The sequence below is a fragment of the Aphelocoma coerulescens genome, chromosome 1A (genome assembly GCF_041296385.1).
Source record: "Aphelocoma coerulescens isolate FSJ_1873_10779 chromosome 1A, UR_Acoe_1.0, whole genome shotgun sequence".
Classification (NCBI taxonomy): Eukaryota; Metazoa; Chordata; class Aves; order Passeriformes; family Corvidae; genus Aphelocoma; species Aphelocoma coerulescens.
In genome coordinates this window covers 12,866,969-12,894,954 of record NC_091014.1, presented here as the reverse complement: position 1 = coordinate 12,894,954, position 27,986 = coordinate 12,866,969, and the positions used below count along the sequence as shown (strand labels likewise).

General features: G+C 37.6%; 1 protein-coding gene and 1 long non-coding RNA gene across 11 annotated transcripts in view; one reads left to right on the top strand and one right to left on the bottom strand.

Moving 5' to 3' along the window:
- MAGI2 (membrane associated guanylate kinase, WW and PDZ domain containing 2) overlaps positions 1 to 27,986 on the bottom strand; it is a 725,755-nt gene that overhangs the window by 121,128 nt on the left and 576,641 nt on the right. For all 10 annotated transcript variants that reach the window (XM_069035710.1, XM_069035728.1, XM_069035720.1 and 7 more), the window contains one exon: positions 137 to 772. In XM_069035710.1, coding sequence (XP_068891811.1) covers positions 137 to 772 — 636 coding nt within the window. The remainder of the gene's footprint in view (positions 1 to 136; positions 773 to 27,986) is intronic.
- LOC138121875 (uncharacterized) overlaps positions 8,402 to 27,986 on the top strand; it is a 37,475-nt gene continuing 17,890 nt past the window's right edge. The window contains exons 1-2 of the long non-coding RNA XR_011156288.1: positions 8,402 to 8,575; positions 9,198 to 9,332. This is a non-coding gene — a long non-coding RNA (uncharacterized lncRNA). The remainder of the gene's footprint in view (positions 8,576 to 9,197; positions 9,333 to 27,986) is intronic.

Below are 27,986 nucleotides of genomic sequence, written 5' to 3'. Positions count from 1 at the left end.
ACCAATGGTGTTACCTCCCACAACACGGAAATTAATTTCCAATCTAGCAAACAAGGATCTAGTGAGTATATGTATGTCTTATGGTTTAGAACCTTTTACACACATTTTTGTAATTGTACAGACTTTCCAAACTTACCTCCTCTATGGATAATCAAAGAAGTTTCACTTCCAACAGGACATTCTTTAAGTATATCCACTACTTCTGCATGGCTCAGGTTCTGTACATTCTGCTGGTTGATCTCAACAATGAGGTCACCTTCACACAAACCAGGACATCCCTGAATGTCTAGAATTTGCTTCACCCTCTGTCCTGTAGGACTGTCTGCTATAGTGAAGCCAAAGCCCTGGGCCCCTTTCACAATGGTTAAGGTCATGAGTTCAGCTTGGGTGGCCCCAGAAGAAGCCATTGATACATTATCATCATGGGCAGGTGGTGGGAATGTGCTATCAAGCTGACTATCTGCTGGAATGGAGTGCAAGGAGTGTGGTGGTCGATCTGTTACGTCTGGAACAGACTGAGAAGTCCTAGAAATGTATTCCAAATAAGTTTCATAGTTATGTCTTCCATTTACCACTACCGGAGGCCTCTCCATTACTGCAAGGGGTGGCACCATGCTGTTGGCAGGATCTTCAGGATCAAAGGGCAAAGGGTATCCACGACATAGCACCAAGTTGACACTCTGACCAATAGGAACAGACTGGAAGAGTTTGACTACATCTGCGTGAGTATGTCCAAGGACACAAACTTCATTAATATAGACAATCACATCACCTAGAACGAGAAGAACAAACAGTGACAACATGAGACAACTTCAATTGCTGTATATGCAGTGCATTTTTTTTCAAATGAGATAGAAGTCTACTAAAAAAAATATGATAAATTCAATCAACATACTGACTCAAATAGGAGAGACAAAAAAGTAAAGTTTGTCTGACTCAAATAGGAGAGACAAAAAAGTAAAGTTTGTCTGGCAGCAAATGTAATACAAAGACACAATGACAATACCAGTTATTTTCTGTGTAAGCTCACAGATGGAAAATTTAGATGTATCCAGACATTCACCTTCTCTTAATATTTCCTCCCTATTTTTCCAACTCCTTTCAGTGTAGTCTCCATAGATTACTTTTCTTATAATGTACAATGAAAGATTATTTGGAGAGTGTGTGGTCAAGATATACCATTGTAAGTATACCAAGTAAGTACTCCAGGACTTAAGAATCAATGAATAGCAATGCAAGACTGTGTATGCACACGCATAAGGAAACACTTTCTGCATTGATCATGATATTGACACTTTTCTGTTAAGTGTGGTTACTTGCCACCAGCCATTCAGAACTACTACTGTCATTTCCTATCTATCTGGCATAACATAAAGATGTTTCATGGCATCATGTTGTAGCAAAAAGGCTCAAGGACAATGACACAACATTTTTTTTAGGTAGGTTCAATAGTTTTTTATTAGAAAAATCTAGGCAAATATACAAAAATCAGTTTAATATTTTTACCTAACCAGCTGGTCAAATAAAACCAAAGATACTGCCTTTACCTCTAAATCTTGTCTCATGTGTAGCAGAGCTACCAGTCTGAGCATATGGAAGCAGAATACTTTAAGTCATCAGGCTATTTATGGGTCTCCATATTGCCCATGCACCAACCATCTACTGTTACTGAAAGGCTCAGAAATAAGTTCAAGATTCTTCTTGGTGTTAAAATAGGTCTATATATTTATAGCCGTAAATAATTTTTATGTACTCTTAGGTGCATATTAAAATAAATATGAGTGACCAGTACAAACAATATTCAGAATAGTTTGATGGCCCATTATCAGTTTTCACTTTCATAAAACAGTTTGCATATTTATAGAAAAAAAAAAAAGATATTTGGTTAGAGAACTCTAGAAGTTAAAGTATTTTTCTAAGTGAAGATTTTTTTATTATCCAACCATTAATCACCAGGATACTGTGAGATGTCTACAAAGTACACAGTTCAAAAACTGACACATAACAACACAAAGCTTTTTAAAGGTATTTGAAAACTCAGCAATAAAATGTGAATGATTTAGGGAGAATGAGGTGGTTTGGGTGGAATTGCTTTAAGCGTATTTATGAAATTATGTCTTTCAAGTACTTCAATCAAAATATCTAATCAAGCAAACTGAGGATAAGAGCGTCATCAAGATGCCAATGCAAGGGCTGTTTCTAAGTGACAGCAAAAGGCAAAGGCTGTTTCTATGTGAAAATGAAATGGTCAATTCCCACATGATCAGTCTGTGTAACAGCCTGACAGTAATTAATTGCATATGCACAAACTGTGATTCAGAGGAAGATTTCTTCAGAGGGTGCCTAGGGAAAAAATGCTAAGGAAGTTTGTTTAAAGGATTGTATACACACATAAACCTTAGGAGCTGCAAATGCTTTCTTAAATGTGCAGCATAAATAGATTTCAAAACAAGCACAAACAGTAATGTCACTTCATAGGCAGTGCTGAAAGAACTCCAATGCATTTGTCTCAAGCAGCTGAAAATAAAGCAGTTTTCAAAAGTCAAGATTTAAAAGAAAAAATGCACCGTACAAATTACTGTGGCAATGGCTGCAATTCATCTTGATTTGCTCATGCCCTAGTATAGAAAGATCTTACCTGCATTCTCATCCCTGGCTCCCACGTTAGCAGTGAGGCTGACATTGCTCACAACAGGACTGCTTCTGTTGAACTGAGAGCTCTCCAGTGCATGCTCCTGTTTCAGTAGCTATGCCTTAATAGTAACCTTGCGACTTTTTAATCCATGCAGTCTTTATTTTCCTGAGTGCTGGCAATGCAGCTATGTGGTGGGAGGAGACCAATCTGTTTGTTCATCCTCTCTTACAATACATTAGCAGGGTGCAAAAGGAAAAATGCGATTTTTGTGTTGGGCAAGTAAATCGTTGTCTGTTTTCAGCCCTTCACTTTAAGTATTTGGACAGGATTAGCTATGATATAAAACGTAAATCAATATGATTTCTGCATATCAGAAAATTACATAAACTAGTTGACATCATATAGGTCTGTAGTGAAAAGCTTTTGCAAAAGGAGTGCAGTCAGGAAACATACAGGCCAAGTAGTCCCTTTCCCCAGTCACTAAACAGGCAAAACTGAGCACCAGAAGATCTGGGGTAAGAGCTTCTTCAAATAACAACCTTGCATTATCCCTCACAGGACAGCAGAAAACCCTCCAGGATTTCCTGAATCAATATTTTTAAAGCTCTTTGTTGTTTCTGAGGTATAACATGAATAGCACGCCTGGGCACACACTGAAGCTGCAAGTCACAGTGGGACTGTTTGGGACCCACCTGCTGTACTGTCACACGGAGAATGAACAGCCACAAATGAAGTGTGATGAGCATAAGGATATGAGTTACTAAGTTCAGCTCAAAGAAAGGAGCTGCAATGGTGTTGCACTGGGGAGAAAGAGTTTCAGATCATGAGAGAGGACAGAGGAAAAAAAAGGGGTTAATTTCAGAAATCCTTTGAATTAATCTCTCGGCTGTACTTTCTCCAAACCTAACTCATTTTTCCAGGCTGAGAGTTCCTCATTGCTGACACAGAGAGAAGTATCCAGTATTTGGTAGGAAGAGAGAGATAAGTTAAGAACATTACAGAGCCAGTGCAATGCTAATGCAAAGTTCAAAACCTCTCTTCTTTAGGAAAACTCCCTTAAAGGTCCCTGTAGCATCTTTTCTGCCTGTTCTCTTCTGCTACTTCTAATAATAATGGGTGCATATGGACAAGCATAATAGCAATCCACTTTATAATTCCTGTCTGATTTTCTGAGCAAGCCATAGTCTGCCTCCAGAAATCACAGTTTCACAGTGAGTGGGTATCTCTGGAGTTATGCAGAACATTTATATTAAGCATCAAACTTTGCCTGACTTTTAGAATTAAATTTACTAAAATGACTGGAGCTTGCTCACAGAATGATTGAGGTTGGCAGGGATCTCTAGAGGTCATATTTTCCAAACCCTGCTCAATCAGTAGCCCTTAGAACTAGTTGCCCAGGATCATGTCTAGGTGGCTTTTGAAAACCTCCAAGGAGGTAGACTCCACATCTTCTCTGGGCAACCTGTGCCAGTGCTCAGTCACCCTCCCAGTAGGAAAGGGTTTTCTGATGTTCAAAGGAAACTTCCTTTGTTTGAGTGTTTGCCCACTGCCTCTTTTCTTGCCACTGGAAAGAGCTTGGCTCCATCTTCTTTGCACAGGTATTTACATAGATTGGTAAAATCCCCCCAAGCCTTTTCTTCTCTAGGGTGAACATCCTCTCTATCAGAGAATAGCTCTCCAATTTCATCTTCCTCACTAGCCTGTACAAACTGTACACATACCATACCAACCTTATCTTACTCAAGACTGTTCAGGGATGAGGGAGCCCAGAAGGGCTGATCTGGAGAAGGCATCTGAATCAGACTCTCTAGATGAACTGGCAGGTTTGATAGACACCCAGTAGACAACAGATACCCTGGCCTACATCTCAAACATTTACACTGTCACAAAAACAGATTCTTCAATGTCTAAATTCAGCATTGAGTTGAAGAATGTTAAAGAATACTGACAGCAAGCAAATTTGTCAAACTGTCTTAAAGTTACCTCTGCTTTAGTTAAAGCTCCTGCACTTAACTGACAAATTTAGGAACATGGGTCTGGAGGGGACTTCCTGGATGGCTGAACCTAGTTCCCTGTTATCAGATACAATACAGTATGTTACACTTGATGGCATTTGATTTCTTCTTCACAGAAACAACCATGAAGCCCCATAATATTTCATTTATTTAACTAGCTTGTTTTGCTTATTAAAGTCTGCTGACCATTACTTATTTTGTCATGTAATGTTAATTGACTCAGTGCCTGAATGTTTGATTAGAGGTTACATTTTGTTATCCACATATTTCAAAGCAAAAACCAGATCTATACTGTCATCTTTAGTTGGATTAGTAACTGGTGAAGAAATTTGTGAGCTTCAACATCTTTTAATGACAGATTCTGTTTTACATTCCTCTCTACAATAATGTTGCAGAATGAAATCTGACACCCAGGGGATTTTCCACAAGCATTAATTCTGAAAAAAAACCCCAACTTTTTCATGCTTGAAGTGCTTGATCCAAACAGAATCTGTTTTATTGACATAAATAGTTTCATCACAAATTATCCTATCGTTTCAGGCAATGTTACCAGCACTATTTACCTCCCTTCTGAATAACCTGTACTATTCAGTTGTTGTTTCTGCTAGTTATTATTTCTGCTAGGTTTTTATTACCCCTAGATTCTCTGTGCAAACATCTTGCATTAGTAGGTAAAGTTTGTCCATTTTCTTACCTATGTTCCCACTATTTGTATACAAACATTTTGCTTATTTCTACTTATTATTTTCTTGTGCACTTAGGTTTCTAGCTGTACTTCAGAGAACTGAAATGCCTATTAGACTGCCATTCTTATGATCAATTAGGATTCACTAAACTTTGAAGTCTGAATGCAGAGAAAAAAGTGCAGATTAGATCTTCGTTCGAAATTTAGTAGAAATGTCTCCATTCTTTCTGATAGGTTTTTGATCATGCTCTTATGTGCTTAAAATATGACAGAACTCTGTGATTTGGGGTGGAGACAGCTCTGCTACCCCCCTGCAGCCAGCACAAGCCAATAGCAATGGAGCTAAAACTCAGCTGGCAAGTCAGCACAGGACACACCAGCTCTGCAGGACTTGGGCTGCATAATTTTTTGCTGCATTTATAGCCCACATAAACTCTGCTAACTTCTCCATCATTGCTTATTCCCACTTGCATTTCTCACCCATATAATCTAAACTCTGCATATGCATACTTTGCATCAGTTTCAGAGCTAGCAATACATGATTACTTCATCGTTGAAGCTTTCCCTTCACCTGACCACCCACACTCTCTACTGTCATTACCAGATATTTCTGTCACTTCTCAGCAGTGACCTTGTCTTCTCTTTCTGCAGAGTGCTGCAAGATTGCTGGCACTGGAGCCTGCTAATAATGAATTCAGAGCACGTTTCCAGTACTGAGATATGAAACATGGGGGTAATTTTAATAACAACGGCATGTGATTGATGGTCATGAAAGAAGCAAAGATTTGTTAGAAATGAACCATTTTTACGTTCACACATACAATTACAAGTAGCAGTACAGACATCTAGTGTGTGAGGGATCCTTTAGTTAAACAGTAGCAGACAAACTACATCCTGCAACTTTGAAACTCAACTTCTTTCCACTTGCCGTAGGTGTTAATTCAGTGTGTGAATAAATAATTCCCATCACAAATGGCTAGAAGCAATGTTTTGGATGTAAGAGGTTTCAGAAAGTTCTGCATAAACATAAATTCTCTGATTTTTTGTACTCTGACTTGCCACAGAACCTTGTGAAATCTATTTGGCTCTAGCTGCTAAGATCTGATGTCCTGACTTTTACAAACCAAAGATAAAGCCTGGGGTCCTGTAGTTCATGGTAACCTGATTTGTCTTAAAAAAAACAGGGGAGGGGGCCTTTAATTTTGTTAATACAAAATTACCCTTATTTTTAAATAAAAATTTTGGAATTATAACAACTTCTTAAAGGGGATTGCAGTGTAAGATAACTATTGCATATTAGTACTGAAATACTTAAAATACCTGCCAAGAAAATCCTTACTTGTTTCTTCTAAAGAGAACATTAGATTAACTGCTACAATGTATCAAGAAGGCAACCTGGGGAGAAGTACATGCATACAATAACTGCAGCTACTGATTGAAAGAGCTAAATTTAAAACTGACCACTTTATTATCAGCTTTAAACCAAATTTCTCATAGATGGTACTGCAGCAGCCACAGTGAAATCAAAAGAGCTGCTGGGACACATAATGGTCAGCTGCCTCTGCACTCAGAAATAGTTTCAGGACCACTTTCTGGTATGCAAGAACACTGAATAGTCCATTAAAATATCACTGCTCATACTGGCATGGAAGAACCATTTCTCAGTCTTCACCACATACAGAAAGTTTTACCCATGTGTGACAAACTCAGCAAAGCTGACAGGTAACCATTTACCACAGATCCTGGTTTCACTCAGTGAACTCTGGGAACTGAGGTTCAGGGGAAAAAATCAGGGTAATAAAAATTATAATTTATTTGATCAATCATTAATTATTATTATTTAAATTTATTTAAGTCAGACAAAAGGTCAAGCCAACATGTATTCCTAGGCATTCAGGCCTCAAACTGGCATAAGACAGCCCTAGATCTTCCTCTTACTGAAACCTGAGAAAGAGATATAAATCATCTGTTTGTCACATTTGAGTCAGTAATGTACAAAACAGCATTGTAGGAGTGATTAACTCGGGCTAAAATCTGTTCCCATCATCAGAAGGACTGCGCACACTGGCTCTGAACTTTGCTTCAGGGGCCAACACAAAGATGTGACATGGACACTTGTCTGCAACTTTAGCCAAGACTCAGATCTGTTGAGTAAGCAGGTGCCATTTTTATACAATCAATTTTTAAGAACTCATTTTAATTCTACTGTGACCCAATGCATGTGCCTAATTAAAAAGCTGTCTATTCAAAATTTTTGTGCTTAACCAGCATATATCATGTAATTACACTCAGGCAGATGTGGATTAGCAGAAGAAACTATTTCCATTTTATTTGTATTTTGCATATAGGGGTAAAAGCTATTTAAATAGAGGCATTTATTTGGGAGAGAAATAAAATACATTCCAGAAAAATCTAAAGACCTTGATTATTTGCTGATCCAGTAAACATGAAACACTGTAGATTAAAAAATGTAAATAATGCAATAGCAAAAGCATACTTAGTTGAATGCTGCTCATAAAGCAGTAAAGAGTAGGCAAATTCTCTTCCTAGAAACAGTTTTTCACTTCAAGCATCTGAAAGCATAGCATAGATGTTAAAACTGCTACTTTACAAAAAAAGTAATTACTTAAAAGATGGTAAGTATATTGGAGGCAAGACCACATAAAAAGAAAAAGGTCCAATTTTCAAGGCAGCCTTTTATTTACAAATTATGTAAGCTTGTTCTGTCTAAGCTTTGCTTGCGGGAACTACTTGTGCATCCTGAAATGCCTGGTGTGAATGAACTGCGTGACAGAACATCAGTGGATCTGAAGAGCGAGATAAAAAATGTATGCCACGTTTGCATAGCTATTTGGGATCACTTTGAAAGGTGTCACTGTGTGCAGAGGCTCATGCAGAAATGAAATCCTTCTTTTTCTTTAGAAAAAGGAGGTCAAAATTTACAACACATTTGCTTTTGTACGCACATTTTATTTCTGTAGGCAGCACATCACATTTATCTAGGTAATGGCTCCCAGGAGGAGGAAAGTAGCCCAGCCAGCCTCCTGGCAGCCTAAAGGCATAAGGGTAAGGAAAAGCATGATGTAAATACCAAGCAGGCCCTGTGGCCAACTGGGAATTCTGGCAATGTGCCACCTGTCCCTGGTGGAAGACATTTTCAGCAGCACTGTCAACTGCACACCATTGCCACTGCTGATTCCTGACATAAACTGCCAGGAAGGAAAAAGGGAGACGGATGAGGTGAGGAATTAGATGGAGCATTTATAAAGATGCTGCAGTGCAGTGACAAATGCCTTCATATGTTGAAATATATATATATATGTGTTACTGGGAATTTTTAGTAATAGGCAGTCATGTTGTGAACTGAAATGGTTAATAGAGCTATTTTATTTCTTTGACTAATGCTAGCACCATGAGGACAAGAATAACTAGTCACATACTAAAATAGTGATTTGTGAAAGTAACAGCAGTTTGTTGGACACTTAAAAAACGAGCAAAGATAGATGAGTAGGATTAGTTTCCATTTAAAATCTATAGAGGTACAACTTGAAAATTAATTTCTATTTTAGAAATATTATGGTTTCCAAGGAGACTCCTTGTAACTGAAGTGGGCACTACTGCCAGAAGAGGGTCATTCTTATAACTGTTATCTATTTGGTAAAACTAGGATTTTCATCATTGTTTGATCAATACTTTGTTTTTCCTGGTACACTCACACAGTGCCCATCCAGGCACCTAATTCACCAGCTGACTCTCTGAGACCAGTACAAATCTGATTTGACTATCAGTCAGGTTATTAACTTAATTTAAAGCTAAGACTTAAAGCTTTGATTTGTGGATGTTTTGTGTATTCGTTGTTCAGGTCCCCATTCTGCTAACTGAGATCAACGTGAGCTGCCAGCAATCAGTGTGCTTATTTCAGATCCAAACCATGGATGTGGAGCCAAACGCCAGGCACCAAATCTGAAGCCATTGTTCTGAAGTATTGATTAGTAAGGTCAGTCTACAATAACAGTAATATCCATCCACATACTTCGCAAAAGAAATGTTTACTGTTGTCCCAGATGCTACTTCTTATGCTATAAATTCACTACCAAACTTTATGCCGAAGAATCTGACTCCGATTCAACATCTTGTGTCCTTGATCCTGCCAGTTGTAATGAAATGTGTGCCCATTCACTGCTTCATCCTAGGTATTGGAGCTTCTCCTGTCATGCCAAACCAGAAATCCAGAATATCTGTATGTGCACTCCTAGTTGTACATATATATAGATCCTCAAATCTTGCTGTATCTTGAAAGTAGTCAACTGGGTTTACAAGGTCAGCACCTTTCAGATGACCCAGACATCAAAAGATGTCTGGATCACTACAGATTAATGCTTTCATGCAAAATTAAAGACAGGGAACATTTTATGCAGCAGAAATTAAATGTATCAAAACATTGAAGTAATTACTAGCTAAATAAATAAATTTTTTTTATAGTCTACTACATATAAATACCTCAGTGCATTTGAAAAGGAGTTATATTTGATTACCAACTAATTAACAAATGCTTATACAAATCTATGGCTAGTATATAAGTAATTTTCTACTCATAAGTCTTATAAAGGCCATTCAAATTTTAGTTTGTAGGTGCTTATTTTATGCATCACCTTTATATCATCTTTTTTTTTGATAGTAAAATCATCAACAAGAAAATATTACCTTAACTTCAGAGAGTTTCTCACATAATTTCTATACCAAAAGATCTACTCAATAGTTTTTCAGGTATGTATAAATATATTACTTGCTTTAAAATTGCATAGTAAAGATAAATAGTGGTGTCCCTTCAGGTTCTCTAAGGCTTTACAGTACTTTTCCAGGTTAATAGAGGGTAATGTATTATCAAACTGACCTTCCTTCCAAGCAAACGTTGGTTGCCTTAATATCTCTAGAGCCTCTTTCACTGCCAAGCACTCATTTTCAAGGACAATATATTTTTACTCTTTGCAAAACAATTTAACACCTTCACCACTGAATAATTACTCTTTCACTTTCAGCTGATTTTTGAATACTACACTGAGTATAAACTACAAAATTCAGCTTGCATAATATTTTTTTTGGTAGGAAAAAGGAGGCAAAATCATTAACAAAAGTCCCACTGAGCTCCTTCTTTAAAACTGTTTTATAACACACAGAAAACTCCAGCCTTATAATAGCTAGGAAAAGGTCACTTTCTACCCTTTTAGCTCTACAGCTAAGAATCACATTCTCCTTTTATGAGGATTATCCAATCTCCCACTAGCTGTTCTTCCTCCTTGTATGTCTTGTCCACCTTCTCTATCTTCTGTTGTGGTTTCTGAGAGAGAGGAGAATTTGTGGTGCTCTTGTATGGTTTATAGCACTGAGGAGTCACAATATTGTTGGGACTTCACTTCCACTGCAGTAAATATATGACCAATAACAATACCATTGCAGGGCAAATACTCCATCATTTTCGAGTGCAATGTAGGGGTTCAGTTGAATGTTTGGATCACAACACTTGCCACAAACTGTGCTGCAATATGGATACATCAATTGCTGTCCAGAAGTCAAATCTGAGATCTTATACATAAAGGGGCATTAAGCCTGTTATGTAGGAGAACACACCGTATCTTCCTCTTTATAAAAGAATTATTTTCTGGATGTCTAAATTTATCAATTTGTTAATTAGCTAATGAATAAAAGTAAATTAAAATGTGTTATTTTGAATGACTGTGATGCCGTATCAAACTATTTGTTCAGACCATGAAAAAAGCAGTCTCACACTATGCCTGCCATCTCCCAATGTTCCCTGTGAATCATTTCAAGGGTGGCCTGTAATTAAAAAGACCTTCCCAAAATTGTCATTGTACCTAATTTTTCCTCAAAAGGCTACCACTTAATGTCATTTGCTACCATGCAGTATTTCTATCCCGCTCCTGACAAAGTAGGTGGCACCATCCGTCCTGAGAGTCTATTGCTTTTATGTCCATCAAAAACTGAGATCAAGCTGTAGCCTCCCATCCCATTGGAGACGGTAGCCATAGCGGTAGAAGGTGATTCATGGAAAAGTTCTCTCAAGCATATTATATGCACAACTTCCTCTTCTTTGGAAAGCCTGTAAAAACGGAGGGAACTGGGACAGCTACTCCATAAACTTCCTTCTTAGAAATGCTGCATGAGAAGTGCACAAAGAAGGGCAAGAGTGCCATGTGTTAATGGATGCAGCATGCTGGAGACAGGGGATAACTAAGGGTGAGCAATGGATGAGAGTGTGTGCTGTGGGGTACAGGAATAGAAGGAGCAGGAGGAATGTGGGACAAGAATGCCAGCAGCAGAGTGATAGAGAAAGCAGAAGCTGTGCACCGGGTGCTCTGTTCTTCCCTGTCTTTAAAAATACCCTAACTGTCTGCCTGTCTAAAATCCCTGTCCTGCTTCAGGAAGGCACAAACAGATTGGAGTATACTAGTGAATCCTGCTCGAAAACTTAATGTTTTTAAAATGGATGGCAATTCACATTAAAACTCCTTTTGTTATTTCTGCTTCTTATGGCATTTTGAGGATAAAATTATTAATTTTTCAGACTTGTATGCAAGCAAAGCTCACATACAGGCACTACCAGAAAAGGGTTTCCAGACAAAAAATACAGTCAGGTGTCAACTGCTTATATGTCAGCTGCAAATTTTAGAAATACAGTGAAATTACACAGTTATTATTTTCAATGGGGATTATAATCAGAGAAATTCAGGTACCTAAGATCAAACCAAAAAAAAACCAAACAGCCCTGGGTATAAAAATGAAAGTACAGCTTCTTGTCTATTTTAACTCTCTCTGCATTTATTACAAACTACAGGTTCAGAAAAGAAACCCAAAACTGTCTTTGTAAATCACTCAAACCAAAGATGGGGCTGCTGACACTAACAAGAGAGACATCACTATAAATAATGTTGTCCTAATACTAAAGTTAAGCATTGCTGGGTGAATGAGTGCAGTGTTTCTTTGACCTAGTGCATTTTGATTTCATGGATTTTATGATGTATCAGGGAGACTTAATACCTGTTCAGTACAATAAACAATAAAGAACAATAAACCAATACACAAAATAGAACAAGATTTTACAATAATTGATAACAATGTACTAAATATTATAATTACAAAATATAATTTTTCCCTAATTTTATACCATTAATAGCTAATACATTATGTTTTCAATTAGTATTTAGAAGAAAGAATTGTATAATTTTGAAACTGACAGTCCTTTAGCTATTCTCACCAAGGAATCCAAAAATTGTTTGGCCTTGACAAATTTTACATATATAAAGATGAACCAATCAATCAATGCATTAAATGTCCAGTGAGCCTGTAATACTGTAAACTGCTACTGAAACATTGTCAAGGCTTTCAGGGTTAATGAATAAGTGGAATTACAATTAAACACGGTGAAGAAAAAAATTCTGAAGAGTTCTATAATTTTATTTTTATTGAGAATGAAACTATCCAGTCTTTTCACTGTCCTTCCAAAAAGATGTGTACTTATATCTCTTATGGCAAAACTATTGTAACAACACTGCTAGCATTCCCATGGCAAGGAGTATTCTGATTAACTGAGACAGTAGAAGGGGTTTATGAAAAAAACCCAAAGTGATTCCATGTTGTTAATGTCCCTATAGCACAATTTCTAACACTACTTCTATGAATTATTCAAGATGCTAGGGATAAGTAGTGTGAGTGCTTCTCAGTGTGCTTATTTCTTACGTGACAGACACCATAAAAAGAGAGGACAGTAACTGATATTAACAGTGACCATATTTTCGTTCTCTGACTTCACTGTCCTCCCAGAATTATTGCAATGAGCTTCAAACTAAATGCTGAATACCACAACTCCATCTAGTAGAACTCATCTAAAAGGTACTTTTGGAAAACAGAAGTATGCATATTTTCACACTTATTCATATATCTTCAGCTAGCTTCAAAAACAGTACTGATTTAGAAGGAGAATAAGTGGTCCCTCCAGTCTAAAAAATGGAGAGCATGTTTTGGATTCTGAGGCAATCTGGAATTTATAGAACAGCAAGCATAGCTGTTTCTCTGGTGCAGAGCTTCTGATAAGCAGAGGTGGCACATTTTCTTCCAGTTATGTTCACTTGGGCTTGAAGGCACAGGACAGCCTTCACCCTGACAGAGCGGAGCACATCTGTCCCTGTGTCCAGTTTTAGGCTGCTGCTATCAGAAAGAGCCCCATAGCACTACTTATCCCTCAAAGCCAGCCTAGCACAAGGGAATAGTGGAACAGATAGTGTCAATTAAGTGACATGGAAATAGAGAAAAAACAAATACTATCAGCAATGGAAGGAGAAATAAAATTATGTGAAGATATTGTGAGACAAATGCCTCTGATATCAGTGCCTATGTCCCCCATGCTGGCCAAGGAAGCTGAAAGGCATTTCTGTATTTACACAGTCCTTGCCTGTCCATAGATAATCTTACAAACAGCATGGTCCCCAAACCTACTAATGACTTTATCCTGTCATTCAAAAAAATATCATCATTAAAATTTGTAATATCAAAGATGAGGTTCAGGTCCATTTGCAAGCCTTCTGCATGCCCATGCTTCTGTTTGCACATAACAGATGTGCTTCTGTTCCACTGGAGTCTAAGCAGGTTCTACTTTGGATTAGAACTATTTTCTCAACTCTCTCCTCCCTACACTCTACATTTCTTCTGTAAAAGGAGTCTTGCCCTTCCCCCAAACATGAAAAGTAGAATGAGTACTTGTCTGTATGGTTATTTTTGTGTAGTTAACAGGAATCTGCAAAAGCGAGACTGTTTAAGATGAATGATAATATATTCTTCTTTTTCACTGGCACAAATAGAATCCATTTGGGAAGTATGCTCTTGAGGCATAACGACTATTTTGAATACCTAAGTAAAATCCAGATGTGCTTAGATACACACAAGATGTGAAAGAGATTAAAAACTGTTGCCATTAAAAGAGAAATTAGTTACATGAGCATTCTGCAATTTTCTCAAATATCTTGCTGTCCCACATTAAAAGACAGATGCACTGCCTAATTCAAACACAAAAATATGAGGTGTGCCTTCATCTAATGGAAGAATAATACTGTTGCATCAAATTGACTGAAATGCAAAGAAATGAAAGAAAAAGGAATGAAAATTATATGAGCTTAATGTGATTTTTCTCTTTTACAGATAAAACAGGATATAAAAGAATATCTGTTTAAATAAATAATAGTAATAAAATAGTAAGGCTATAGGGCATGAGAAATTTAAATTACTCTGAAGGAGTAGGTTCTATATTCAGCCTGTCCCTAAACCCTGCTCTTGCAGGATACAAACAGAGGTCACAAAAAAGTTGTATCTCATGTAATTTCTAATAGTTGGGAGAAGAACTTGCTGTCACTGCAAGAAAGAGTATAAATCTTGCTGCAGTCTGTTGAAGTGGATGCAATTATACTGTACAGGTATTATGCATCGCTCTGCTTGTCCACTGGACATTGCCATGGGAAGGCTGTCAGAAACCGACTAAACACACAGACTTTCTCCTTCCAGTCTTGACTCTGAGAGAGATTGTTTCAAGTGTCTTTTATGATTTTTATTACATACTTCAAATTTGGGGTAATCTTTTGGAAAATGACAGATTAAAGGTTGTCTACATTGTCTTGATTGTGTTTGCATTGTGCAAACAGATTCTGATACAGTCTTTATTGAGATGACACTTTATATTTTATTCTTTGCTACAGGGCCTTTGTTCTAGTCCCTCCTTTTTGCCATACTTGGCCTGGCTGTTTCCCCCACAGCTGGGTTTTCAGTTATGTGAGATAGAGAGGGAGAGAGAGAGAAGGAGAGGGGGAGAGAGAGAGAGCATGAGCCAGCCTGACGTGGCTTGCCATGGCCACTGCCACTTCTGCACAACCAAGTGGAGACCCAAATCAGGGAAAGCCTGGCTTTTCCTGTCAGCCTGTGGTAAAGCATGTTCAACACAGAATTCACTCTGGAGAAAAAATTAGCTCCTGATTCTGAAACACACATGCAAAGTGAGACTACAATCTAAGTGTGGATATATTTTTATGTGGAAAAGATGAAATCCTATATCCCTGGGACCAGGCTGATCACACCTAGCTTGGGGTTAGGTAGAAGACTTTCTCAGTCTGGGGCAATTTTTCTGGAACAGTTAAATTAAAAAACCTTCTAAAAATTAGAAACATTGTGATTTTGTTTCTTCATAGAATGCTCTTAAGCTCATAATATTTTCAATTTGAATTTTTTTAACATCCCTCCAACATTTTTGGAAAAATATTACTTCCAGTTGACTTGAAATGACAAGTATTATGACCTAGCAAAGAGGAATTCATTATTCTTGTAGCAAACAAAATGATTAAAGTATCACAATCCTGCTTTTGGAACTGAATGGACTATTGAAACATAGTATTTACAACACTGCACAGTATAAAATAAAAATCCATCTGCTCAGCACCTTGGTTGGAGTAGAGTTTTTGACACAAACCATTTCTCAAGTACAATTCTTATTATCCCTATTTCTCCAAACAATTCAGAACTATTTTTCAACTGTGCTAGAAACACTAGAATCCCTTATATAATAGTCAACAGCATCTTTTGATGCAACCAAGTTTGGCCTAAAAAAAATACACTCTTGTCTAATATGCAGAAAATAATTGGAACAGGACAGAATAAAGAGATTTTAACAAAAAAAATCTACCAAAAAAAGGAAGCTTTTTTGAGCTTTGAGTAATGATGTTGCCATTGTGACCTGCCTGGAAAATGACCAGAGATGATATGAGTGCTTTTGACTTCTCCTATCTGTGTTAGAACAACTCCCTCCCACTAAAATAATACAACCTTCTTAAGTGATATTAAAAGGATAAACACAAAATGTGTTTATACATAAAATATGACCAATATTTTCATACCACGTGTAGCACTGCAGTGTTGCATAAATTTCCTGTGGAATTTGGCAATCTACCCTTAATATTCCACTTGTTAAATAAACAAGGTTAAGAACACGTGTGGTTTCTAGTGCCAGTGACAAGGTCTGACAGGAGGCAGTGTCTTTGCTGTGGCTGGGTGTCTTCCTCTTAAATTGCCTGAGGAAAGCCTGCCTGAGCACACCAGGCTGCTGTGTGGCACACAAACTTTTGTGGAGATTTCAGGGGAAGAAAGTCAACCAGAATCCACAAACAAGATGAGTACCAAGAGTGCTGGCTGAGGCTCTGCCACATATCAGGAAAATAATCCTGGTAACATGATAGTGATAGGGGTATGATTAATGCTGCCCACCATATCTAGTGTGTCTTTCACTCACAAATGATGTTTCTCCACTTCCCCCTTACAAGAAAGCACTGTCAGATTCATTACCTCAATTTCCTAATTTTCCAGTTTCCCACCTCTTTCTGATGCCTTTTTTGAAACACCCCAGTGCAAAACAACCAATTTTTTCTGTGCTCTTTCAGCCCTTCACAATGTTACAGGCTTAGCTCTGACAGCTTCTTCAGAACTGATGGGTTTGCAGGATTCAAAGGCATGATTTCAGGCCAACAATCATGAACTGATGATAGCCTTTGCTAACTGAGACTTGTTATTTTGCTTATGTAAAAGTGGAATAGAAGAGATCACAAAGAACAGCAGCATAATCTAAGATGCTTCATGACTGACTTTTAGCCTATGAATAAATTCTCAAGGAACAGCTATCAAGAAAGGGTGTCCAATATTATCTGACTTTTCCCCAGCAGTACTACAGGTGATGCTCAGTACGGCAAAGAAAGTCTCAGTAAATACTACATACAATGATGCTGATTTTAATGCAGAAGAGATTAGTTTAATACAAAGAATTGTAATTTACTTCCATTTGGAGCTGAAAAAGAAGGCAATACATCAAAAGGAGTGAAACTGCCAGTGTTTAAAAGATCTGTACTCACATCACTGCTCTCAGACCTTTCTTGCAGAGCTCCTTTCTTCTTTTCCTTAGTACCTTGCCCTCCCCCTCCTGCCTCCTACATGCTCACACATGCATAGAAACACCCACTCTCCAGCCATTTCTAGCATAAAATTACTGCCTTTTCTCCCTGCCTCCCCACAGAACAAAAACAAACAATCTCATCTTCAGCTTCAGCATATCCTAGTCCAGTCAGTTTTCTCCCTGTTCTTCACCCAGCCTCTAGAGACTGGACCCTCTTCTCCCCTCTCCACAAGCCAGTCACCCCCTGAGGCTGATAGCCGAGACCTGGCAAAACACTGAAGCTCCAGACACCAAGAATTTGTCTAAGCTCCTGTACACAGCCCTCACTTATCTGGGCATGGCAGCAGAGCAGTTTTTAGGGGACCCTGGCTCCACCACCGTGGCACCGATTCCCTCTGGTACCTGCTGAAGGAGGAGCTGAGGAGGGGCAAGTAGTGCCCAGGCAGCTCCCAGTGCTGCAGACACAGAGCATTCGGGAGCAGCAGGGCACCTCGAGCTCCACCGCCATCCACCGACTCAGAGACAACATCACTCTCATGTGACTGCCGGAAGGGAGAATACCTTTGTGGGGCAGAGAGGGAAAAAGATGGAAGAATTTTTCCAGGGGCTTCTCACTTTCCATCAGGATTCACTTCATGCCCGCCTCCTGGTCAGAAAAGTGCTCCTTATGTCATTCAGAAATTTTCATTACAGGTCTTTAAACAAACAAGCCATTTTTAAAATGTCAGAATCATCAATTACAAAGAGGCAGTTGCATAAGTGCTGGAATAAACTTTGCTCTTACAAAGGCTACGTGAGCAGCTAAACAGGGTCAGATGAGAGGTGCATCTGTGCTAATATCCTGATTCTGGCAACAGACAGTGAAAGATGGTTTTAGAAGTGAACTTCTAATAAAATTGCCTCAAATGTCTCTGTAACTCCCCAGTAGTTAAAGGTTTGCAAAGCTCCTCAAATATGATTTATATGCCTGGAAATGTTTTGTCATCTCTAATTTAACTCTGGATAGTTTTACTTCATGCCACACATCAAATTATAAAACTCAGCACTGACAAAAATATTGATCCACGTGAGATTGAGAACAGCTTTTTCTTTTAATATACATTGCTCAATTGGACTTTGACAGTATTTGGCCTTAATATCTCAAGCTGCACTCCATTAGGCTTCTCTTCACTAACATTTTTAGTAGTTATGATGGGAGTTGCTAACTTCAATAATTATTGGACTTCACTAAGTTCTAAAATGACTATTTCTCCTTTTGGATGGGGAAATTCAGGTACATAGATGTAAACAAATTTGTTCAAGCAAAATGTCTGCTAACTTTCAACAAAGATATTTCCCATTCTAAATATACAGAAGAAATTTTATCTTAAAATTAATTACTTAATTTATTCTTAAAGTCCTGAGGAGTTTAAAATTTGTTCTCAAGGTCAAAGGCAAAAAATGAGGGGAATTTCTGAACTCTCAGATTTTAATATAGATACAGATTGTATTTGGTTGCACAAATCTATTAATTTTTTAATACAAAATGAAAATCTGAAACTCAGATAAATACTTTTTGTTTTGATAATTAAATTGTATAATAAAGCCCTATATGCCAAACCAAAAGAAAATTAAATGTGGCATGGCTGATGATATTGAAAAGTACAGTTCTAGGTTATTTTCATCATTCAGTATTAAATTCTCACTTTCCCTGTCATCTCTTTATATAGTGAGAACCTCCTTCTGACTTCATACATCATTCTTCTTAAGAAACAGGACATCATTATTTATTGAACGAAATAGTACATGAGAAGAGGATGACTATTACTTTCAATGTATATTTTTGTCTGTTCATACAAATAGCCAAATCATGTGAGACAGATTAATCTGATAGAAGAAAAGTAATTTCTGCAACTGCAGCATTTTTGGCAGCCACTGAGTTCAGCACACACTGCTTACTCAAGGTGCAACTTGCAAAACTTACAAAAACTGTCCTAATAAATACCAGGCTTATGATAATATATTTATCATCTCCTGGTCTATGTAAAATGTCCTAGTGGCAGAATCTGCAGATTTTGCATGATGAAGTTCAAACTGAAGAATGAATTTATGGGCTTCCTAGAACCTGTCATACACAAAACAAATATTTATGACAATATGAACACTAAAATTGCATAAAGGTGTATTAGGAGGTGATAGTGGACAGAATAAATAATTTAACATTTTTCTGCCTTTGTATTTTGCATACTCAAATAAGTATGACATAGTTTTAGTATCCTTCCCTATGCTTTTGGTCTTTGTGGCCATTTTTTCCATGGAGTCAGACCTTGAACTAAAAAGAATGCAAGACTGCAAATACTTGAGTAATTTGTGTCCACATAGCCTCTTTGCTTTTTCACCTTCACTCTTTCACATTTTACTTTACCATATTTCCTGATTTCAGTATGATCTCATTTCCTGCTAAACATATAGCACCTTTGAGCACCAGAAGGTCTCCATTGACTCTTTTTATAAAAGAGACAGGCTCATGGCTTAAACAGCTTGTGTATGTCTTGTGTTTGTGGTTTGTGTTGCATTTGTCCACAAGAGACAGGATTTTTTGTATTATCATAGATCATATTTCCATTATGCCCTCTCTTCCCAATAAATTACTTCACCATTGGTTTCTGGGTTAAACAAAAACACAACTGCAGGGAGAATCTGGTCACAGCTGAAACAGCTGGATAAAAGACAGTAAGTGCTGTACATGTGGACAGCCATCTCTAACCAAGTATCTTCAGCTTTCTATAGCTGGCGCTGGAAGAGTTGCTCTAATGGCTTAAATACTCGAAAAAACTTACCACATATAAGCAGACCTGTTTACATACTCTCTCCTGCAGAGGATTATGTGGCTTATGGTTACATAATCCAGAATTTCACCTATTTACGTGTCCAGTATTTTATTGTTTCAAGTAGCAAGCACACATTGTCACTCTTGGGACTGATAAACATAGATCAAAACATAGTGTCAAATGTGAACTTCTTTCAAAATGAAATAAGTGCCATAAACCAAGTGTATTACGAGTTGTCTCCTGTGTATAAATATGGATTTTATCAAAGCAAAATGAATGATTGGTGTTCTTTTCAGATTCTCCTGCATTTCTGTGTAATATGTGAACTAGAAAAAAATGAGTGCCTCACCTCAAAATGACTTTTGAAGAAAATTCACCACAGGAAAGAAAACAAGTTACATATATAATATTCAATCCTAATATTGGCATATTCTTTATGGTACCAATAATATATGAAGCAAAATATTGTAAGTGCTGGAAATGAAAATGAATTTATAATCCCCAGTATATGGTTGAACTCAATCATCAGACTTCTTATAATGTTGTTGTCTGAATAGTTATATGAGAAAGAATTAAGCCTATTAATTTTAAAAGGGTTTCTGTTGCTTCTTTTAAGTATTCATAAAACCACAAATATTAGTATCTAATTAGGCTAGGGAAACAAATATCCTTAAAACTGTCAGAAAAGGATTATTATTACAGTAGTTAATCAATCTCTAATAGATGATAAGGAAAACCAAAGGGGTCTATTAACACACTCCTTGTTGAAGGAGGAATGAGGTTGTTGAAGGAGGTGTCTAATGTCATTTGAAAGAGCCTTTGGCATTTGAGATATGTGTGACCTGCAGGTACCACACAGGACTTACAAGAGAGTGCTGCCTGGAAAGGCAGGAGGAGGCCAAGTGGGATCCCTGGAACCTTTAATGGCACTGGACACCGATGTTTATGCAGCTGAACTGCCCCTGCATATTGGTAGTCTCAGAAACCTCCTGGAGGAAACATTTTCCTCCCTATTGCCACCCTTCTTGTGGATATATCTTCCTTACTGTCTTGCTTTGAACCACCTTGAGTTAAGGTACTAAGCCTAAAACTTGAGATAGAAGATTCTCAAAATTTCTACATTATGGCAGACTTTAGGACTAAACCTCAAGATATGGAGTCAGAGACCACAGAGCTCCATTTTTGCTAACAATGCAAGCCCAGAATGATCTCATGAAGTGAGACAGTGTGTGATGTGAGAGAAGAATTTCCCAAGAATTTTTAAAAAAATTGTTCCTGTGACTTAAACAAAACACTGTCCATTTTCAGAAGCATTTTGAAGTCCAGCTTAGATGCTCTGCTACAATTGCTCTTTCAGTTTGCATAAATAATTTTAATTGAAGACTTCAAGAGATATTGACAGGGCTAAAAAGAATCAAAAGCTCTCTTCATATCTCGAGGAATGTCTGTTTGTAGGCAGTACTTAAGAATGCTCAGTAGCTCGGAGAGGCAGCACAGACTCAAGCTCTAACTCTATCAGGCAGAACAGATACCGACGTGGATTTTTGGCAACTCAGAGAGAACACAAGGGTATGGATTTCAAACCAGCCAACTAAAGAGTCTGACAAGGTACACACAAAGACCCCAGGTATAGACAGTAATAGTGTGTGGTATACAAAATACGGATACTTTTTTTAGTCTAGGCTCATCTCTGTCCTGGCTAGCATTCAATGAGTACCTCACAATATAGTGAGTATCAAAAGAAGGAAAATATGAAGGAAACATTAAAGTAAGAGCCTCATGGAGATTAAATTCAGTAACTTTGTGACAAAAGTAGACACCTTTCCTAGTCCTTTGGTTAACATAAGGAGAAATTTACAGATATGACTGTGACTGCTGTACCAAGTTATGTGAAAGCCATAGAAACATAAAAAATAGAATGGAAAATCAATCTTAGAAAAAAGTAGCACAAACAAAAAATTTCTAGCAAACTAAGTACTACCTCCTGATCTTTCTAATTACATGCAGAACTCAATGAATTGCTTGCCTTAAAATATGAAAAAAAGGGGAATTGAAAAAGAATCTCTTAATTGCTATTAATATTCCTAAGAGGCAAGTATTAGGCTTACTGTCACCGTCACACATTTAAAACCACAAGTCATATCCATTTCCACAGTGAAAGTGAATCGTAATATATGATATCAAATAAATAATAAGACTGGCATTTTTTTTCTTTTCTTCATGTTTGAAACCCCTTAAATATAATGTGGTCATGCTTCAGAACTTTCCTCTGTGACAGAGGAATAGAAGATTTATCCTGTAAAATTTAAGTTAAGATCCACATTTAGTCCCCTTTAAAGAACAAACAATTAGTTAAGAGTTTTGCTTTAAAGAATTCTGGTTACATAGAGACTCAGGTTAAAATTGTGAGGACCAGCAGTACTGACAGATTGTTAAAACAGGGTTAATTTTAACTCTACACCTCTTGAATGGTTTTGGCATTAGTTATAGGATGTGCAAGTTTTTATGGTGAGAAATATAAAATATAAAATTAAATGGGATGCTGTGTACCACAAAAAGGGGAAAAAAAAGGTTATATCTGTTTGTCTTAGCTGTGAATTAGCTGGGCATCTATTAACTCTGTCCTCATGTCTGGTGTAAAAACCAAAGCACTCACATTGTGGTTCCAGAAAATCTCCTTGTGGTTCCTCTCAATCTCCTTAACTTAAAAAAAACAAATTAAATTGTGAAATGAAAGAAGACTGGTACTGAAAAACCAGGCTGAGGTTTTAACAAGTAGTTACTCTTCGTATGTCTCACAAACAAGAAAATGTAACCAGCACCACTGGTGGAAGGAACTGTAGATTTTGGTTGTATCTGATGCAAATATAGTACTTCTGCTGTGCTTTGCACCATTTCGTCATCTGCCTGGAGGATGCTGGAATACAAGCAGTAAATATAACACAAATTCACACTGACTGGCCTAACGTGGGTGGGAGAAATCACTCTCTCTGATGCCTGAAGTAATTTGTGTTACTGCTGTTAGTTACTTTCCAAACAGTTAATTTTCGCTCTCTGAACTCCATGGGATGATTAGCAACATATGGAGACAGAGAGAGATGTGCAGTCTCAGCTAGACTAAAACATCAGATAAAACATCCTAGCTTCCAAATAAAGCAGGGGTAGTAAGGGAAGCTGATAACACAAGCTGGTTTTGTATGTGCTGCTCTGCTCTCACAGTCCTGTCTCACCTGGAACCAGCTTGCAGCTGCAAGACTGACACTTCATGAGGCCTTGGTGCATATTAATGGAGTGTTTTAGCCTAGGGAGGCATAACAGCAATGAAAAGATAGTGCTTCCTCAGCAGTCCAACTAGTAGCCCAGCTTCTCATGTTCCTAACACCATGCCTTAACTTTGGGAGGCCAGTTTTCCTAGAGCCACTGGATAAGGAGGTATCAGGCAGGTGAGATAACTAAATTTCAGCCAGCTTGTGGTACTGTGGAAATCAAGCCCTACACGTATGTGACAGGCTCCTGGTCAGTGTGCCTTTTGAGATGGCAACTGTGGCAAACAGTTGGCTACCAAGGGCAGAGAACGTTGTAAAAGAGATTATCAGTTGGGTTTTGACTGACAGTATGTCAGAAAGACATGACAGGTTTGAAAAAGAGCATGTGGTGTGTGGTCTTGATACTTGGAGTAATGTTCTGAAAGTATTAATATTTCCAGATGACTGCCAAAACATAGATTTTAATTTTAACATATTTGCTTCTTTGGACTGAAGGCATTCTTTGTGCATACATAGTTCATCTCTTCTGTTGCTCAACTAGACAGCTTGGGTCTCAGCTGATCTCACATTAGGTGAGATGATGGTTTGTTCACATGATCTGACAATGGATTAACAGGGAACAGAATTAAGGATCTGTTTGAACTTGTAAAAATACATCCTTTTGCAGATATCCCCAATTCCTTCTGTCTTGAGCACTCCACTTTTTAAAAAGGTTGTAAGATATTAGCCTTACTGTGAAAAAAGTATGCATTAATGAAACTAGATAATTATTGCCTAAGCCTAGTGACATTGTAGGGTCAACCACCTGATAACGGCTTTGGGTTTGCTCTTACTCAAATAATAACATTTAAATCTTTGTAGATCAACACGTGTGGTTTCTCTAATTTGCTTACATTTAAAGTAACCTCAGCTTCTTGAAAAATTCATCATATGCAGAAGATTGTTATGGTCTGGACAGTACATCCACAGACAGCAGCAAGGCCATGGGTCACTCCTTCCAGCATTTCTATCAGCTCGTTCCCTTTGGAGATCTCTAAGGTGCAGTAGAAATTCTGAGTGGTAGATGTGGGACCAATCCCTAGCTTTTGTCTCTAGGCTTCATCCTATCACAGTCATACAAAAGTAATAGATGTCTGTTTATATGGTAGGTGTAGACATCTGTATTGTAGACAAGTATATTTGTTAGCTGGAACTTATCTTTATGAATTTCCATCTCTAAAATAGATCAATCAATATAGAAAAACTACCATTCCCTAGAGAACAACATCTAAAAAATCCCAATTCTGCATTGTTTACAGATGATTTAGCATCTTAAAGCTGGCCAAGTATATGCTTGGCAGATGAAATGAAAAAAATATGTTTCCCCTTTCTTGATTCACACTGTTGAGCTATGACATTTCACCACAGATTTATGTTTCTGGAAAGTTCAACCTGCAAAGACCAAAGATACTCATCATCCAGAAGGGTCATCACCAGACTCCAAGAACCACTTGAGCACCATGTCTTTGAGCTGTTCCCTGGAAACTTTCAGCAAAGGAAATGGAGCTTGCTGAAATGTGGAGAGTGAGAATCTTTCCCTGAGCTTGATTATGTGGGAGTGTTTCAGTTTATCCAGTCCATTGAATAACCTTGAGAATCATAGGAGAGTTTTTGCCTTTGCAACTTGAGCTTTTATCTAACTCAACCACAGGCCTAAATCTTTGTTTGCCTTAGAACAGCAGTCAGTCAAAATCAGTCACTGTACAAAAATCTTTTCATGTAGATGCAGTCTTTTACCAGTGATGTTCACTCAGCATTTTAATGGAATGCAGGGGCCTCTTAAATACAGACAGTATTCTATCAGCTGCATGAGGCTTCAGACAAGACAAAGCAGTGTAACCTCCCAGAAAAGAATGTGGTATCAGCTCCTAGGCTGTCCTGAGGTAGACAGAGATGCTGTGTAGTGTAATGTTCATATACAGAAGCTTGATTGAGCTCCAAATGCTAAAACATGTCCTAGAAAGGCATTTTCAGGATTATTAACAGCCATTAGAGCACAGATGCTAGATTTACATGAGGGCATAATAGCCCCTGCGAATTCCGAAACATCTGGCAAATAGGATCAGGAATGTAATTTTGGTTGTTTTTGACTCGTCCACTGAGATGTGGTTCCTCTGAGCCTGCTTGTGAGGTTTATTGTGGGTCTAGGACAAATATAACTACCTCTTAGTGCCCATCACTGAGCACCAAGTGGTGCTGATAGATTGTCAGGACCTCAGATATCTCTTGTTGCATCTCAGTGCACTCGGTTTGCCTCACTGCTTTGTTTCACAGCAATGCCAGGTCACTGTCAGGCAGCTGCTTCTGTGTTCCCAGTGGCTTCCAGGCTTTCAGCAGTGTTCCTCAGGGGTCAGTACTGGGACAGGCACCATTAAACATCTTTCTTGGTGATTTGGACACAGGGATTGAGTGTATCCTCAAGAAGCTTGCCAACGACACCAAGCTGTGTGGTCACACGCTGGAGTTCTACCTGGTTTAGTGGAAGGTGGACCTGTTTCTGGTATGGGAGGTGGGACTGGATGATCTTGAAGGCCCTTTCCAACCCAAACCATTCTATGGCTCTATGTTTCAAAGGATGAAATCCAAAATTGCTCCATTTTGAAACCTTCAGGTCAAACTACTTTGTGTAGTAGAGTGACAATGTCTTATACAGACTCACTCTTTGAACAGCATTTGTACCTGACCTCTACATTAGATTTTGGGTGAAGAAATAAAGCAGAGTTACAATGGTAGTTTTCTGTGAGCTTATTTCTTTAACAATTAGCTTGAAGTACAGCTTTGGTGTCTTCAGCTTGTGGACAAAGATTAAGTAAGATAAAAGAGATGGTGCCTTTCCTTCCTTTCCCCCCCAAATCTAATGCAGGTCTGAAGCATGAAGATTTCAATAACCACTTGGCCAAAACCACCTTGCAGCCTTGCAAGGGACAGGGTCCAGAATTATATTAGAGCTGGGAGCACCACTGCCTGTGGTTATCCCTTACACTCAGGTTGTTTCACAGATCATTGTCAGTGCCCTCAGAATTTCTACTATGATGCCCTACTGCCACAATATGATGTTTTAATCACTAATCAAAGCTTCCCATGACTCTGATCATATCTGGAGTGCACATAAATTGAATAACACACAGTTTGTATCAAAAAAATAAATAAAATCAAATTTAAAAGCTCTATTCATTATCCAATGATGCCTACTTCACAAACAAAAAGAAACTTATGTAATTTCAAGTAGTTTTCAAATGTAAGATTTTAACAGCTTTATGAACAAAAAGCTATTGATAGAACCTGGGAGACTTTCATACCTTCAGGTGATTATATTGTAAAATAGTTGAATAGGGAGAGAAATTCTAATTCAGGAAATGTGAAAAAGATTTGATATCAGAAAATACAAGCACTTTGTTGAACAGTGCTTTTATAAACATGCTGACCTTAAATATATTTTTTCAGTTTACCATTACCATATTTAGAAATTACTTTATCATAGAAACCATGTTAGATGCCACAATCCTTAGTCTGAGATTCTCCAATTACTTGACATCAGAATCTGTCACTCTTCTTAAAAATGAAGACATTTGAGGCCAAAATTTGTTCTGAGATCTAATTTTGTATGTTTGGGGTCACATAAGTATAGAGTGATTATATATTTGAATGTACATTTCTGCTTAGCATTCCTAATGTAGTTGAATTAATTACCTGAGGATAAAACCAATGCTATTTCTGTGCACTTTAAAGCACATTTTTCTCACATATTCTCATCACAATCCATGACTACAATAATGACCATAAACAGTACTATGAAACCCATGTTCAATTTAAGCATAAAAATTCAAGTAAGTTTCAAGGATACCCTGTTTTCCAGAGAAAAGAACTGCATATGACCAAGTTCACTAATAACCAGCCCACACTCCAGAGGGCTTATCAAGTAACTATATTTGAGTGCTTAATCTGAGAATGCTAAACCATGACAAACAAGGAAAAGCTCTCATGCCTTGTATTAGATAGTATGAAAATATTAGGGAAAAATGAAGTTTATGTCACTGAAATCTTCTGAACTTCAGGAAGTCTGTTGTATCCTTTGTTCACTTAATCACCTAATTTAATAAATTTTGCCTTTGGTAACTAAATTGCATTAAGTTAAAATGGCAACAAGAACTGAGAATTAAAAAGCTATTAGACTAATGTATTTTATAAAATCAGTGCCAAAAATCTATATTCTACTTCTTTCTTACGTTTTACTTCTTCATATAAATTTTCTGTTTATCTATTTGGCATTAGAAACATCATGCCGGCTATAACATTAAATTTCAAGCAAATTCTGTTTTTTTTTTTTTTTTTTTTTTTTTTTTTTTTTTTTTTTTTTTTAAATAATACTTTTCACAACCTTCACACTTCCTACTTGCAGAGTTCTGGAGAGTCCTACAAAATAAACTAGAATTCAGGGTGATTTATTCTGACATATGGATATGACTAGGATAAGAAAGTTGACAACAATAAAAGAAGGATGAAATGAAATTTCCAGAAAAATCACTTCAGACTATTCCACT